The sequence below is a fragment of the Nerophis ophidion genome, linkage group LG07 (assembly GCF_033978795.1).
Source record: "Nerophis ophidion isolate RoL-2023_Sa linkage group LG07, RoL_Noph_v1.0, whole genome shotgun sequence".
Taxonomy (NCBI): Eukaryota; Metazoa; Chordata; class Actinopteri; order Syngnathiformes; family Syngnathidae; genus Nerophis; species Nerophis ophidion.
This window is the reverse complement of record NC_084617.1, coordinates 22,469,874-22,486,400: the sequence shown is the minus strand read 5'-3', so window position 1 is coordinate 22,486,400 and position 16,527 is coordinate 22,469,874. Positions and strand designations below refer to the sequence as shown.

The window sequence follows — 16,527 nt, the reverse complement described above, 5'->3', positions numbered from 1 at the left end:
ATTGTGTAAGTTACCCATGCCTTTGGCACTAATGCACCCCCATACCATCACAGATGCTGGCTTTTGAACTTTGCGCCTAGAACAGTCCGGATGGTTCTGTTCCTCTTTGTTCCGGAGGACACGACGTCCACAGTTTTCCAAAAACAATTAGAAATCTGAACTCGTCAGACCACAGAACACTTTTCCACTTTACATCAGTCCATCATAGATGAGCTCGGACCCAGCGAAGCCGGTGGTGTTCCTGGGTGTTGTTGATAAATGGCTTTCGCTTTGCATAGTAGAGTTTTAACTTGCACTTACAGATGTAGCGACAAACTGTAGTTACTGACAGTGGTATTCTGAAGTGTTCCTTAGCCCATGTGGTGATATCCTTTAAACACGGATGTCGGTCTTTGATGCAGTACCGCCTGAGGGATCGAAGGTTACAGGCCTTGCTGTTTACGTGCAGTGATTTCTCCAGATTCTCTGAACATTTTGATGATATTACGCACCGTAATACACATTTATTTACACACATGGTAAAATCCCAAAATTCCTTGCAAAATAGCTCATTGAGAAATGTTGTCGTTAAACTGTTCGACAATTTGCTCACGCATTTGTTCACAAACTGGTGACCCTCGCCCCATCCTTGTTTGTGAATGACTGAGCATTTCATGGAAGCTACTTTTACACCCAGTCATGGCACCCACCTGTTCCCAGTTAGCCTCTTCACCTGTGGGATGTTCCAAATAAGTGTTTGATGAGCAGTCGTCAACTTTCTCAGACTTTTTTGCAACTTGTGCCAGCTTTTTTGAAACATGTTGCAAGCAGCACATTCCAAATGAGCTAATATTTGCTAAACATAACAAAAATTTCCCAGTTCTGACGTTAAGTATCTTGTCTTTGCAGTCTATTCAATTGAATATAGGTTGAAAAGGATTTGCAAATCATTGTATTGTGTTTTTATTTACCATTTACACAATGTGCCAACTTCACTGGTTTTGGGTTTTGTAAATGTACATATATATATATATATATATATATATATATATATATATATATATATATATATATATATATATTATATATATATATGTATATATATATATATATATATATATACATGCATATACACACATATACACATTTATATACACACATTTATGTATATATACATTTACATATGTATGTATATATACATTTACTTATGTTTGTATATATGTGTGTGTATATATATATATATATACATATTTCTATATGTATACACACATATATATGTATGTATATATACACACACACATGTATATATAGATATATATATATATATACATACATATACACATTTATATACACACATTTATGTATATACCCATTTACATACATTTGTATGTATACATATACTTATGTTTGTATATGTGTATATATATAAATACATATTTCTATATGTATACACACATATGTGTATACAAATATATATACACACATTTATATATACATATATACATATATATATATGTATATATTTATATACACACACACGTATATATGTATATATAGATATATACATACACATACACACACATATATATATATATATATATATATATATATATATATATATATATATATATATATATGTATGTGTGGGAAAAAATCACAAGACTACTTCATCGCTACAGAACTGTTTCATGAGGGGTTCCCTCAATCGTCAGGAGATTTGCATCAAATATCCTGACGATGATTTATTTACTTTACATTGTGTTCCTGGTAATGATATACATTATTTGAAATAATTGAATATCAAAAATATCAATATTTTGATTTTAGAATTGATATTAGCACATAAAGAAATTTCAGTATCGGTCCAGACATCACTAGTTCTTATTCCACACATTCCCGCATGTTGATTGGCCAGCTTGCACTTCCTGTGAGAAGAAAACAAAGGCATGGAGCGCAGGTGTGCGGTGTGCAGACTATTCACCGTGTCCTCGCTTGTCTCCTTGTTTGCAGTAAATAGACAAGGAAGCTGTACTCGGTATTGACGGACATCACAGACGAGAGCGACGGCGAGGAGAGCTAGCTTTAAGAGAACAACAACCATGCTGGCGAGGGAAGACGGGAGGTGTACAAAAGTGGCGGCGGCATCAAAGCAGCCTCAAAAGTTGACAGATGGAGAAGCCACTTTCCACCAGGGAGCAGCCATCTTTGTGCCAGAAAGACAGCAAGAGGATGAGACGTGTCCCGTTCCGATAAAACATTTTATTTTTCTATACTTTTGTGATTTCCAATGGTACAAAGTGTGTATAAAGGCGTATAAATATATATATGTACAAATGTGTTTTTAGGTTTTTGGGAGATGAACAGTCGGCCCTCCATGCTGATGGGGGAGGAGTGAGGAGGAGCTCCGCCTCCCCCCTCCTCCCCCCTCCTCCTCCTCCTCAAGGCCCGGCCCCTGTCGCCGGGAGGACGTACAGTCTTTCTATGCTTCCTGGAGTCAAAGGTCAGCCCACTTTCTTCCTTCCTTTTTGGCCACGGCGATGCTCCTCCTTTTTTTGCTACCGCCCCAGGATGCTGTCGTGATGTCACTTCCTCTTGGCAGCACACCCCCCCTCCCCCACACCCCAGCCCAATCCCCTCCCTGCTTTACAGCGACGGGCGAGCCCCGCTCCCCAAGGACTCCAAAGTCGGTCGCCGTCTTTACTTAGCTCCGCCCCCCCCCCAAACGCCAACAGACTGGTTGTTGGCGGCGTGTACCGGCACGGACTGGGAGGAGCGAAGGGGTCGGGGGGGGGCTTGGACCGTTTGGCCGACGTGCGTATTCTACGAGTGTCCATTTGCGTGTTTTTCGGGCTTTTTCTTTGTTTCTACAGGAGGAAATGTTTCTACGAGGCGTCGCTGTAAACGTGTTCAAGAAGAATGTTGGTTCAGTTCTTTGAATGTACTTCAGTGTCTCGACTGTATTCTTTGGCTGTACATAAATATATATATAAATATATATATATATATATACATACATATCTATTCTATGGGCTGTGGTGATGTCAGGGAGTAGAGGGGGCGGGCAGAGAAGCCCCCTTTTAGAGTTCAGTCCCCGCCCCCCGAACCCTGCCCCGCCCACCTTCCCACTAAATATGCCCGTGCTATTTACTGTACCATGTGATCATGTGTTCTCTGATTGGACGTGTGACGGTGATTGTGTGCGCCCCCCCCCCCCTTCCCCCTCCCTCACGCTCACCTCCTCCATCTATGTGATGTAGGGATTTCAGCGCCCCCGCCCCCATCGAAGTGCTCTAATTAGATCCGATTTATCGCTTTTCCTGTCCGGCCGACCCATTGTGGGATTTGAACGCGCAGCCTCAGAGCTCTTTGATCAGGAGCCAGCGGGGGGTGGGGGGGGGGGGGGGGGGGGCATACCGGCCCAGATTTAGGCCGCCAGCCGCTGCCGAAGGAAGCGCTCGCTAACGGCCGCCTAGTCCGGCGGCTTCCTGCGGCGGTGCACCGGGGCGTGGGGGGGGTGGGACTCGCGGCGCTTTGTTCTAGACGCTTCCAACGTGGTTTACGCCCCAACCTTCCATCTTTTGATTGACAGCTGGTTCCGGCTTAAAGCAAATGAATCAGGGCTCCTCCTCGTCCTCCTCTTCCCTCGTGCAAGCTTCCTGTGTAGTGCAAAGTCTCTCTTTGTGAAGTTTTAATCGGCCTTGGACTTCACCGTCGCGCCGTCACATGACTCATCTGGCCTACTTGCAGCTCCGAAGGCCCGCGGCGGCGGGCTGGAGTTTTACTTTGAAGGGAACTTCCTGTGAGGAGGAGAGGCTGGCTGGTTGATCCGCTCGTCAGGCAGAGATGAAGAACCACAGTTGGCGTGGTGCGAGCGCAGATGATCTATGCACGCGCACGTTCTACGAGACTGTTAGCGACAGATCCAAAATGGACGTTTCCGCCTCGCTTTGTTACGCAAACCGACGCTCGCTCCCTTGGCGAGTCTACTTTCTTCTTTGGCAAATCAAAGAAGCATTCGCATTTACTTGGCTAGACTAGTTGTTCACGTAGCAGATGTTTGGGATTATAGCCAGTGTGTAGTAGAGATTGACCAATTATAGGCGCCGATATTTGGCATTTTGACGTCTATCGGTATCGGCCTTTTTTCATTTTTTTTTTTTACAACACTAGAAATACTTCAGCAGATAATATATACCGTATTTTCCGGAGTATAAGTCACTCCGGAGTATAAGTCGCACCTGCCGAAAATGCATAATAAAAAAGGAAAAAAAACATATACGGTGGGGCAAAAAAGTATTTAGTCAGCCACCGATTGTGCAAGTTCTCCCACTTAAAATGATGACAGAGGTCTGTAATTTTCATCAGAGGTACACCTCAACTGTGAGAGACAGAATGTGAAAAAAAAATCCAGGAATTCACATTGTAGGAATTTTGAAGAATTTATTTGTAAATTATGGTGGAAAATTAGTATTTGGTAAACCATTCAACGCTCTCACTGATGGAAGGAGGTTTTGGCTCAAAATTAATTTAATTTTTTCTTTAACACGGATCAATCGTCCTGTCCCCTTAGCAGAAAAACAGCCCCAAAGCATGATGTTTCCACCCCCATGCTTCACAGTAGGTATGGTGTTCTTGGGATGCAACTGAGTATTCTTCTTCTTCCAAACACGACGAGTTGAGTTTATACCAAAAAGTTCTATTTTGGTTTCATCTGACCACATGACATTCTCCCAATCCTCTGCTGTATCATCCCTGTATCCATTTTGGTATAAACTCAACTCGTCGTGTTTGGAGGAAGAAGAATACTGAGTTGCATCCCAAGAACACCATACCTACTGTGAAGCATGGGGGTGGAAATATCATGCTTTGGGGCTTTTTTTCTGCTAAGGGGACAAGACGATTGATCCGTGTTAAGAAAAGAATGAATGGGGCCATGTATCGTGAGATTTTGAGTCAAAAACTCCTTCCACCAGTGAGAGCTTCGAATGGTTGACCAAATACTTATTTTCCACCATAATTTACAAATAAATTCTTTAAAATTCCTACAATGTGAATTCCTGGGTTTTTTTTTTCACATTCTGTCTCTCACAGCTGAAGTGTACCTATGATGAAAATTACAGACCTCTGTCATAATTTTAAGTGGGAGAACTTTCACAACCGGTGGCTGACTAAATACTTTTTTACCCCACTGTATAAGTCGCATTCTTTGGGAACATTTATTTGATAAAACCCAACACCAAGAATAGACATTTGAAAGGCAATTTAAAATAAATAAAGAATAGTCAACAACAGGCTGAATAAGTGTACGTTATATGACGCATAAATAACCAACGGAGAAGGTGCCTGGTATGTTAACGTAACATATTATGGTAAGAGTCATTCAAATAACTATAACATATAGAACATGCTATACGTTTACCAAACAATCTGTCACTCCTAATTGCTAACTCCCATGAAATCTTATACGTCTAGTCTCTTACGTGAATGAGCTAAATAATAATATTAGATATTTTACGGTAATGTGTTAATAATTTCACACATAAGTCTCTCCTGAGTATAAGTCACACCCCTGGCCAAACTATGAAAAAAACTGCGACTTATAGTTCGAAAAATACGGTATTAAATCCATAAACTGTTATAATATGGTGTTAAGTTAAATAGATGACGAGTTATTGTGATGTCGAGAAATGCAATATTTTTACCAATTCTCCAAAGAAATTTGCCAAATGTTTGTTTTCTTTAAAAAAAAAAATAATGTTTAAAAAACAACTTAAGATCTTGTCCAGCTGTATACTGACATGTACTATTCCTGTTTAAATAACTTTTACTGCAAGTTAATATTTGCTATCCAAATATTGACTACTAATAATCAGTAAAAAACATATTGGTCGATCTCTAGTGTGTAGTTGGTGTATTTTATTGTGATTGGAAAAAAAGGAGTTTTGTTGCAGAAAATCCAACAAGAACTAACTGTTTGATTACACTCAAGACTTTCAGTGATTGTGCAGAAGACACATTTCAAAATTAAGGCGTATAATTCTCTGTCCCATGAGGCTTTGCAGCACATTTCCATTGTAAATAACGACGTGGTTGCTCGTGATCGCCGTTCTTCCACTTTTGTAGCTGCACAAAGAGCTGCTGCAGGCGCTTCGCGTGCACAACACACACTGTGGTTGGCCATCTCTGCCCCGCCGCCCCGCCCCCTCAGCAGGGGGAGGCGGCGGCAATGTCACACCAAATTTCTTCCCCCCTACAAAAACCTTGCCCCCCATTTACTTCCGGGGTCATCGGTTTAGCTCGGTTGGTAGAGTGGCCGTGCCAGCAAATTTAGGGTTGCAGGTTCGATTCCCGCTTCTGCCAACCTAGTCACTGCCGTTGTGTCCTTGGGCAAGACACTTTACCCACCTGCTCCCAGTGCCACCCACACTGGTTTGAATGCAACTTAGATATTGGGTTTCACTATGTAAAAAAGCGCTTTGAGTCACTTGAGAAAAAGCGCTATATAAATATAATTCACTTCACTTCACATCTTTCCTCTTACGTCACACTATGGCTTTGACTGCTGTCACGCCAAATTTCTTCTCCCTACAAAAACCTTCCCCCCTCCCATTTACTTCCGGGGTCATGATTAATACAGACGTTTTGTTAACGCTATATTATACAAATATAACGCTATATTATAAAAACACAGACGTTTTGACATTAAAAAACAATTTACAAACACAAGCTATGGGATGACATAAGAGGAAACGTGACCCCGGAAGTAAATGCGTCATCCCATAGCTTGTGTTTGTAAATTGTTTTTTTATTTTTCTTTAATAATATAGCGTTAACAAAATGTCTGTATTTTTATAACATAGCGTTATATTTTTATAATATAGCGTTAACAAAATGTCTGTATTAATCATCACCCCGGAAGTAAATGAGGTGGGGAAGGCTTTTGTAGGGGGGAAGAAATTTGGCGTGACATCGCCCGTCGCTGGAAGGATACTTCACTGCTGGAATCTGAAGAAATCGATTTAACACGATAAAAAAAAGTCTTTATTCCTTCTCATTTCTCATTTACAAATATTGTTCTTTGTAGTTTAGTTACTGAAGGATATGACTATTTTTATTGTTAAAGCGTATTCATATCCTCGAGTTAATTTGTCCGATTAATACAGACGTTTTGTTAACGCTATATTATACAAATATAACGCTATATTATAAAAATATAACGCTATATTATGAAAATATAACTCTATATTATGAAAATACGGACGTTTTGTTAACGCTATATTATAAAAATATAACGCTATATTATAAAAATACAGACGTTTTGTTAACACTATATTATAAAAATATAACGCTATATTACAAAAATACGGACATTTTGTTAACACTACATTATAAAAAATAAAAAAATAAATTCAAAAAAGAATTTACAAACACAAGCTATGGGATGACATAAGAGGAAACTTGAGAAAACGTGACCCCGGAAGTAAATGGGGGGGGGAATTTGGCGTGACAGCGCCTTCATAGCGGTCAACCTGGTCCAGATCTTCCTGAGCACAAATGAGTCCCCCCAACATAGCCGCCCTCCCCACCTGTCAAGTGTGTGTGACCCTTTTTGTACTCCCGCTGTTCTGTACATAATGACAACCCCCCCCACCCCCCCATCCATCCCTTCAGGAGAAAAAAAAAAAAGTCTTGTATTTTGTTCAAAAAATTTATTTATAATGATTTTTTTATCTATCTTTATCCGTTTTGTAAATGTTCAAGGTAAATACAGTTTTAAAAAAAGTAAAAAAATGTAATGGCTATATTGAAAGGTTAAAAAAAAAAAATATTGTCTCTAACGTCCCCACCCCTCCTGCCTCCCTACTTTGTGTTTTTGTTTTTTTCTCTTTCTGTATGCTTCTCTTTACGTGCTTCAGATGAAGAGTTCTATTTATTATGACATTAACGTTATTATAATTATGACTAATTATTAATATCATCTTCCTCATTATGACCATGAATAAACTTGTCTACTTCAACCTCAGTGTGTGCGCTTCTTCTGTTCAGGCTGTAAATACCGTCACGCGACATCAGCGTGTCACCTGGATCAGGCGGAGCGGCCCCGCCCGCAGACCCATTTGTCTTTGGCCCGAGCCGCCCCCCAACCACCCCAGCCTCCTCGGGGCTTACAAGATGGAAAGCACCTGTCTGGTGCAGCGGCCGGCGTGTCCACAAGTCTAGTAAAGACAAAGTTCGAGTGAACAATCATGCAGGACACAAATGTAAACACCGTATTTTCCACACTATAGAGCCACACCAACTACATTTTAGACAAAAAATGTACTTTTGCATATATTAGCCACACCGGACAATAAACCGCAGATATATATGCGTTGTAAAATTAGTTATTTACACATAAAAACATTATAAATGTTTATTTGCATACCTTAATTGTTCCAAACAGTGTCTGTAACACGGCAGTAAAACGGCTGATCAAACAAAACAGAAGTCTGTTTTAAAGGCCTACTTAAACTCCACTACTACCGACCACGCAGTCTGATAGTTTATATATCAATGATAAAATCTTAACATTGCAACACATGCCAATACGTGTAGTAAATTGCAATTTTAAACTTCCCGCAAAGTTTCCTGTTGAAAACGTCGCGGAATGATGACGCTTATTTTGACGCGTGCTTGTGATGTTATTAGCGGACATTTTATCCCAGCACCACTCATGGCTAAAAGTCATCCGATTTAATCCCATAATTACACAGTATTTTGGACATCTGTGTTGCTGAATCTTTTGCAATTTGTTCAATTAATAATGGAGACTATATATAAAGAAGAATGCTGTTGGTGGAAAGCGGCCTTCAGCAACCAAAACACAGCCCGTGTTTCTTTGCTTTAATATGGAACAGAGCGGTCAAGCGAACATGTTTCTCTACCACATGTCGACCGGCAGGTTTCGGTGAGAAAATTGTGGTAATAAGTCGGCTCTTACCGGAGACATGAGCGGAGCTTGTGTCATTCTTCCTGCAGCAGCTGTCAAATAGGTAGCTGCGACTTTCTTGGCTCCTCCATTGCTTCCATCAGAGACACTGGCGGTCACCAAACCCCTCCGACTTTCAGGTATGACTTAATAATCTCACTAAAACACTAGTAAATGTGTCTGATAACATCTGAATCGCTCCCACTGCCGTCGCCTTTTATTTTTCTTACTTTTTTTCTAGTGCTTCACTCTAACTTTCCTCATCCACAAATCTTTCATCCTCCCTTAAATTAATGGGGAAATTGTCACTTCTTGTCAGCTCTTGCTGCTGGTGGCTATGATTATAAACAATGTGAGGATGTGAGGAGCCCTACAACTCGTGACGTCACGCACACATCGTCTGCTACTTCCGGTACAGGCAAGGCTTTTTTATTAGCGACCAAAAGTTATAAACTTTATCGTGGATGTTCTCTACTAAATCTTTTCAGCAAAAATATGGCAATATCGCGGAATGATCAAGTATGACACATAGATGCCTTGGTGGATTTGCGAAACTAAAATAGTACAACAAGAATGCCCTTGGAAGTTCAAAGACACATATTAGTTATTGCTAATGACGCTGGCTTCATTTCAATACGATAGCACGTCTAAACGTTGTTTGTGTTAAAGCCATTTCGGACATATTTACACACTTTTCTTATGTTTACATATTGATTATACAGCAATAGCTTACATAACTGCATATATTTGGTATTTTGCTAAATTATTGGTATATAGTTTAAAATATTGTCTTTCACTTCCTAGCAATGTAGTTGGTAGGTTCTCAACCTTTTTTCAGTGATGTACCCCCTGTGAACATTTTCTTAATGCAAGTACCCCCTAATCAGAGCAAAGCATTTTTGGTTGGAAAAAAAGAGATAAAGAAATACAGGTGCTGTTCATATTATTAGAATATCATGAAAAAGTTGACTTATTTCAGTAATTATATTTAGAACGTGAAACTTACGTATTATATCAATTCATTACACACATAGTGATATATTTGAAATGTTGATTTCTTTAAATTTTGATGATAAGCACTGACAATTACTGAAAATCCCAAATTCAGTATTTCAGAAAATTAGAATATTAGTTACGACTAGTACCAAAAAATATTTTTTAGAAATGTGAGCCAACTGAAAAGTATGAACTTGGAAAATTTCAGCACGTACGGCAATCAATACTTAGTTGCAGCTCCTTTTGCCTGAATTGCTGCAGCAATACGGCGTGGCATGGAGTCCACCAGTCTGTTGCACTCCTCAGGTGTTATGAGAGCCCAGGTTGCTTTAATAGTGGTCTTCAGCTCTTCAGCATTGTTGGGTCTGGCATCTCGCATCTTCCGCTTCACAATACCCCATAGGTTTTCTATGGGGTTAAGGTCAGGTGAGTTTGCAGGCCAATCAAGAACAGGGACACCATGGTCCTTAAACCAGGTACTGGTAGATTTGGCACTGTGTGCAGGTGCCAAGTCATGTTGGAAAATGAAATCTTCACCTCCATAAAACTGGTCCGCGGCAGGCAGCATAAAGTGTTCGAAAACTTCCTGGTAGACTGCTGCATTGACCCTAGACCTCAGGAAACACAGTGGACCAACACCAGCAGATGACATGGCACCCCAGACCATTACCGATTGTGGAAATTTGACACTGGATTTCAGGCAACGTGGATTCTGTGCCTCTCCTGTCTTCCTCCAGACTCTGGGACCTTGATTTCCAAAGGAGATACAACAATTACTTTCATCTGAATACCTAACTTTTGACCACTCAGCAGCAGTCCAGTCCTTTTTGTCTTGAGCCCAGGCGAGACGCTTTTGACGTTGTCTCTTGTTCAAGAGTGGCTTTACACAAGGAATGCGACAGCTGAAGCCCATATCTTGCATACGTCGGTGCGTGGTGGTTCTTGAAGCACTGACTCCAGCTGCAGTCCACTCTTTGTGGATCTCCCCCACATTTTTGAATCGGTTTTGTTTGACAATCCTCTCCAGGGCGCGGTTATCCCTCTTGCTTGTACACTTTTTTCTACCACATCTTTGTCTTCCCTTCACCTCTCTATTAATGTGCTTGGACACAGAGCTCTGGGAACATCCAACATCTTTGGCAATGACCTTTTGTGTCTTGCCCTCCTTTTTTAAAGTATCAATGGTCATTTTTTGGACAGTTGTCAAGTCAGCAGTCTTCCCCATGATTGTGTGTCATACAGAATCAAAACGAGAGACCATTTACAGGCTTTTCCAGGTGTTTTGAGTTAGTTAGCTAATTAGAGTGTGGCACCAGGTGTCTTCGGTATCTGACCTTTTCAGCATATTCACATTTTCTGAGATGTTGAATTTAGGGTTTTCATTGGTTGTCAGCTATAATCATCTCCTTTTTGGCAAAAAACACTTGAAATGTATCAGTCTGTTTGGAATGAATGTATACATTCTACAAGTTTGACTTTCTAAATGGAATTAATGAAATAAATCAACTTTTTAATGATATTCTAATAATATGACCAGCACCTGTAAAATACAGCACTATGTCATCAGTTTCTGATTTATTAAATTGTATAACAGTGCAAAATATTGCTCATTTGTAGTGGTCTTTCTTGAACTATTTGGAAAAAAAGATATAAAAATAATTAAAAACTTGTTGAAAAATAAACAAGTGTGTGACGGACTCTCACCATCCGGGTTCCATGGACCACCAAAGATAGACATTACGTCCAGCAGTTTGTGACTTTTGTTTTATTATTTGAATAGAACCTTTCAGCTTTCGCTTTTCAGCCGGCCGCGTCTGCGTCTTCCTCCGGCTCTCTTCCTCTTCCGCGCTCGCGCCACATCCGCTTCTCTCTGGCTTCGTCTCTGGTCTCCGTCTCTCCCCCCCACGTTTCCGGCTGTCACCCTTGTACATAGTTTGTGAGGATTATTTAATTGTGACCAGCTGGGCTTCCCGTGCACCTGATCATGATTGCAGCGTCGCTCCCGGCGTGCCCCGCCTCGCCGCTCGCTCGCCGTCCACGCCTCCTTGCCGCCATCTTGACCCTGCCTTGCTGTCGGACAGCCGTATCCCGCCTCTCCACAAAGTGATTAAATTAAAAATAAAGATTTCTACACATAGAAGTAATCATCACCTTAAAATGCCCTCTTTGGGGATTGTAATAGAGATCCATCTGGATTCATCAACTTAATCTAAACATTTCTTCACAAAAAATAAATCTTTAACATCAATATTTATGGAACATGTCCACAAAAAATCTAGCTGTCAACACTGAATATTGCATTGTTGCATTTATTTTCACAGTTTATGAACTTACATTCATATTTTGTTGAAGTATTATTCAATAAATATATTTGTAACGGATTATTGAATTGTTGCTATTTTTAGAGTATTTAAAAAAAAATCTCACGTACCCCTTGGCATACCTTCTGGGGTACACGCACCCCCATTTGAGAACCACTGCTCTACTGGTTTGCTCTGTTTAGACTGGATGTCATAAAGTGCCGGTAACTGTCCTAAATTGTCAGCAACTGCCGTAAATGCGACAATGTTTTGTTTTAAAAAAGGTCGAACAGGGCTTTGCTTTTTTGAACGTGTTTAAACGTATGTAAATTGGACTCAAGACGTGTTTGTGCTAACGTTATCTGTATTATTTTTTGCTATTCTTCTTACTGTTCGTCAGGAAGAAAAATGAAAATAAACCCTGTCATTTATTTATTCTTTGGATCGGCGTCAGCCTGTTTTTGTGGAACGCAGGAACAGCTGAGCAAAGGAAAAGAAACGGCATTGATTGATTGAAACTTTTAGTAGTAGATTGTACAGTACGGTACATATTCCATACAATTGACCACGAGATAGTAACACCCAAATAAGTTTTTCAAATTGTTTAATGTAATTAATGTAATTTGGGCTTCACGGTGGCAGAGGGGTTAGTGCGTCTGCCTCACAATACGAAGTTCCTGCAGTCCTGGGTTCAAATCCAGGCTCGGGATCTTTCTGTGTGGAGTTTGCATGTTCTCCCCGTGAATGCGTGGGTTCCCTCCGGGTACTCCGGCTTCCTCCCACCTCCAAAGACATGCACCTGGGGATAGGTTGATTGGCAACACTAAATTAGCCCTAGTGTGTGAATGTGAGTGTGAATGTTGTCTGTCTATCTGTGTTGGCCCTGCGATGAGGTGGCGACTTGTCCAGGGTGTACCCTGCCTTCCGCCCGATTGTAGCTGAGATAGGCGCCAGCGCCCCCGCGACCCCGAAAGGGAATAAGCGGTAGAAAATGGATGGATGGATGGTAATTTGGGGTCCACGTTAATCAATTCATGGCAAAGGAAGGTTAGTTGCCGTTACAGCTTGGATTGTGAAGACTGTGTGGCATAACGATGCCGGATTTGTTCCTCCGAGGTTGCGTCAGGCAAGAACACAGCAAAAGGTAAAAAATAAAGGATTTATTAAAGTAATAAAACAGGCTGGAAACAAAACACTGGTGCTAAACAGAAAAGGCAAACACAAAGCGCTAGAATGGATGCTGGGAAAACAAACAGAAACACAAATGCAAGGCACGAAAAGGGAAAACAAATCATTTAGCATGAGAGCTAAGAATAAAAAAAAGGCATAGCGTGTAAGCTAGCGAGAATATACATCTAAAGCAGTCGTCACTGTTGCACGAAGGAAAATTAGGATCCGAGATAGAACAACGAAAAGTGGCAGGCTTGTATAAGGCAGTAATCAAAATAGAAACAGGTGTGCGTCGAAAGCAACGGGCAGGTGAAAATAATATGTAACCATGGTGACAGACTAAACAGGAACATAGGAGTCAAACGACGGAGAGTGATACAAAAATGGAAACAAAACAACAATCTGTGAAGATCCGTGTAGCGGATCGCGACAGGATTGATGAATAGATTAATATTTCAAGCAGAAACGCTAATGATGCCTTGAACTTCCAGTTCAAGGCATTAAAATAAAATGTAAATTTTCAACCCACGATGCCTGCAGTGAGCAAACTCATCCAAAAGATGGCGCCACAGCACAAACAATAACACACATTTTCAATGTCTCTGCTTGAGTTGAATTAAAACTATTTAAAACAAAACATAAAGAAAGATCCATAAATGAGGGGGTCAAAGCGTAAGAAAAAAGGAACAACTCATAGTCTGTCATTTACAGCGCCTGAAAATAAAGAAAATAAACATGATTATTTGTTTTACCAACATTGTCTGTAAATGTCAACAATAAATAGAAAACTGTGTACACTGCGTTTGTACTTAGTTGTGCTAATGCTGGCATGGTAGTACTCTCCTCAACCGTTTGCTTTTATTGCCATTTACTGTAAACAACGATGACAATATTTACCATCTTCTTCTCTCTTTATCCAGGGATGTGAGCAGCCTTTGAGACAACAAGAGGAACATTTCTAGCAGCACAAAGTTCTGCCACGCGAACACCGAGATAACGTTACTAAAATTAAGACTACATTTCCTGCAATTGGGTGGATTTTCTACACTATTTTACTTTTAGATTTACAAACCCCGTTTCCATATGAGTTGGGAAATTGTGTTAGATGTAATTATAAACGGAATACAAGGATTTGCAAATAATTTTTAACCCATATTCAGTTGAATATGCTACAAAGACAACATATTTTATGTTCAAACTGATAATTTTTTTCTTTTTTTCGCAAATAATCATTAACTTTAGAATTTTATGCCAGCAACACGTGACAAAGAAGTTGGGAAAGGTGGCAATAAATACTGATAAAGTTGAGGAATGCTCATCAAACACTTATTTGGAACATCCCACAGGTGTGCAGGCTAATTGGGAAAAAATGCTCAGTCTTTCACAAGAAAGGATGGGGCGAGGTACACCCCTTTGTCCACAACTGCGTGAGCAAATAGTCAAACAGTTCAAGAACATTGTTTCTCAAAGTGCAATTGCAAGCAATTTAGGGATTTCAACATCTACGGTCCATAATATCATCAAAAGGTTCCGAGAATCTGGAGAAATCATTCCACGTAAGTGGCATGGCGGGAAACCAACATTGAATGACTGTGACTTTTGATCCCTCAGACGGCACTGTATCAAAAACCGACATCAATCTCTAAAGGATATCACCACATGGGCTCAGGAACACTTCAGAAAACACTGTCACTAAATACAGTTCATCACTACATCTGTAAGTGCAAATTAAACCTCTACTATGCAAAGCGAAAGCCATTTATGAACAATATCTGGAAACGCCGCCGGCTTCTCTGGGCCCGAGATCATCTAAGATGGACTGATGCAAAGTGGAAAAGTGTTCTGTGGTCTGACAAGACCACATTTCAAATTGTTTTTGGAAATATTCGACATTGTGTCATCCAGACCAAAGGGGAAGCAAACCATCCAGACTGTTATCGATGCAAAGTTAAAAAAGCCAGCATCTTTGATGGTATGGGGGTGCAATAGTGCCCAAGCCATGGGTAACTTACACATCTGTGAAAGCACCATTATGCTGAAAGGTGCATACAGGTTTTGTAACAACATAGGCTGCCATCTAAGCAGTGTATTTTTCATGGACGCTCCTGCTTATTTCAGCAAGACAATTTCAAGCCACATTCAGCACGTGTTACAACAGCGTGGCTTCGTAAAAAAAAGAGTGCGGGTACTTTCCTGGCCCGCCTGCAGTCCAGACCTGTCTCCCATCGAAAATGTGTGGCGCATATGAAGCGTAAAATACTACAGCGGAGACCCCGGACTGTTGAACGACTGAAGCTCTACATAAGAATGGGAAAGAATTCCACTTTCAAAGCTTCCACAATTAGTTTCGTCAGTTCCCAAACGTTTGAGTGTTGTTAAAAGAAAAAGTGATGTAACACAGTGGTGAACATGCCCTTTCCCAACTACTTTGGCACGTGTTGCAGCCATGAAATTCCAAGTTGATTATTATTTGCAAAAAAAAAAAAGTTTATGAGTTTGAACATCAAATATCTTGTCTTTGCAGTCCATTCAATTTAATATAGGTTGAAAAGGATTTGCAAATCATTGTATTTTGTTTGTATTTACATTTAACACAATTTCCTAACTCATATGGAAACGGGGTTTGTACTCTAATCTACCAACCTCTTTTGGCTCTTTTTGACACTTCCATGTCCCACACAATTTTTACTGGATCATTTACTTACATTATTATCATTGAAAATGTCATGTAAAATTGTATAACATGCACGCAAAAAACTCTGAAAACGTTTCCCTTTTGGCAACGTTATCCTGTAGCCACGCCCCTTCGGGTAATATGCTTCCGGTGTTGTGACCTCTGTTTACAAACTGTCATGTCAAAAATATACCTCGCTGGCAACTAATAAATACTCTACAACTACAACTTGTTCGGAATAATCATCCAAATAGGATTAGCAGAAAAGTGGACAGAGAGCGAACGGAGGAGACAACATGTAAGCTAGCTAGATGGTTAGCTAACTAGCGAACTTGCTTTGGTGCTGCTGAACGCCTCCCCGTCCTGCAACTCATCAACTCATCGCGGCGTTTAGTCAAGAGGAACAGCGAGGACATGCAGCTGAAGCAAACAAACAATCA

The 16,527-nt window shown here is 40.5% G+C and overlaps 1 protein-coding gene across 1 annotated transcript in view; it reads left to right on the top strand.

The window, feature by feature from the left end:
• LOC133556071 (RNA binding protein fox-1 homolog 3-like) overlaps positions 1–3,367 on the top strand; it is a 981,253-nt gene extending 977,886 nt beyond the window's left edge. The window contains exon 15 of the mRNA XM_061905676.1: positions 1,990–3,367. Within this exon, the coding sequence (XP_061761660.1) occupies positions 1,990–1,992 (3 nt within the window). The 3' untranslated portion in view covers positions 1,993–3,367. The remainder of the gene's footprint in view (positions 1–1,989) is intronic.
• Positions 3,368–16,527: the final 13,160 nt, after the last annotated feature.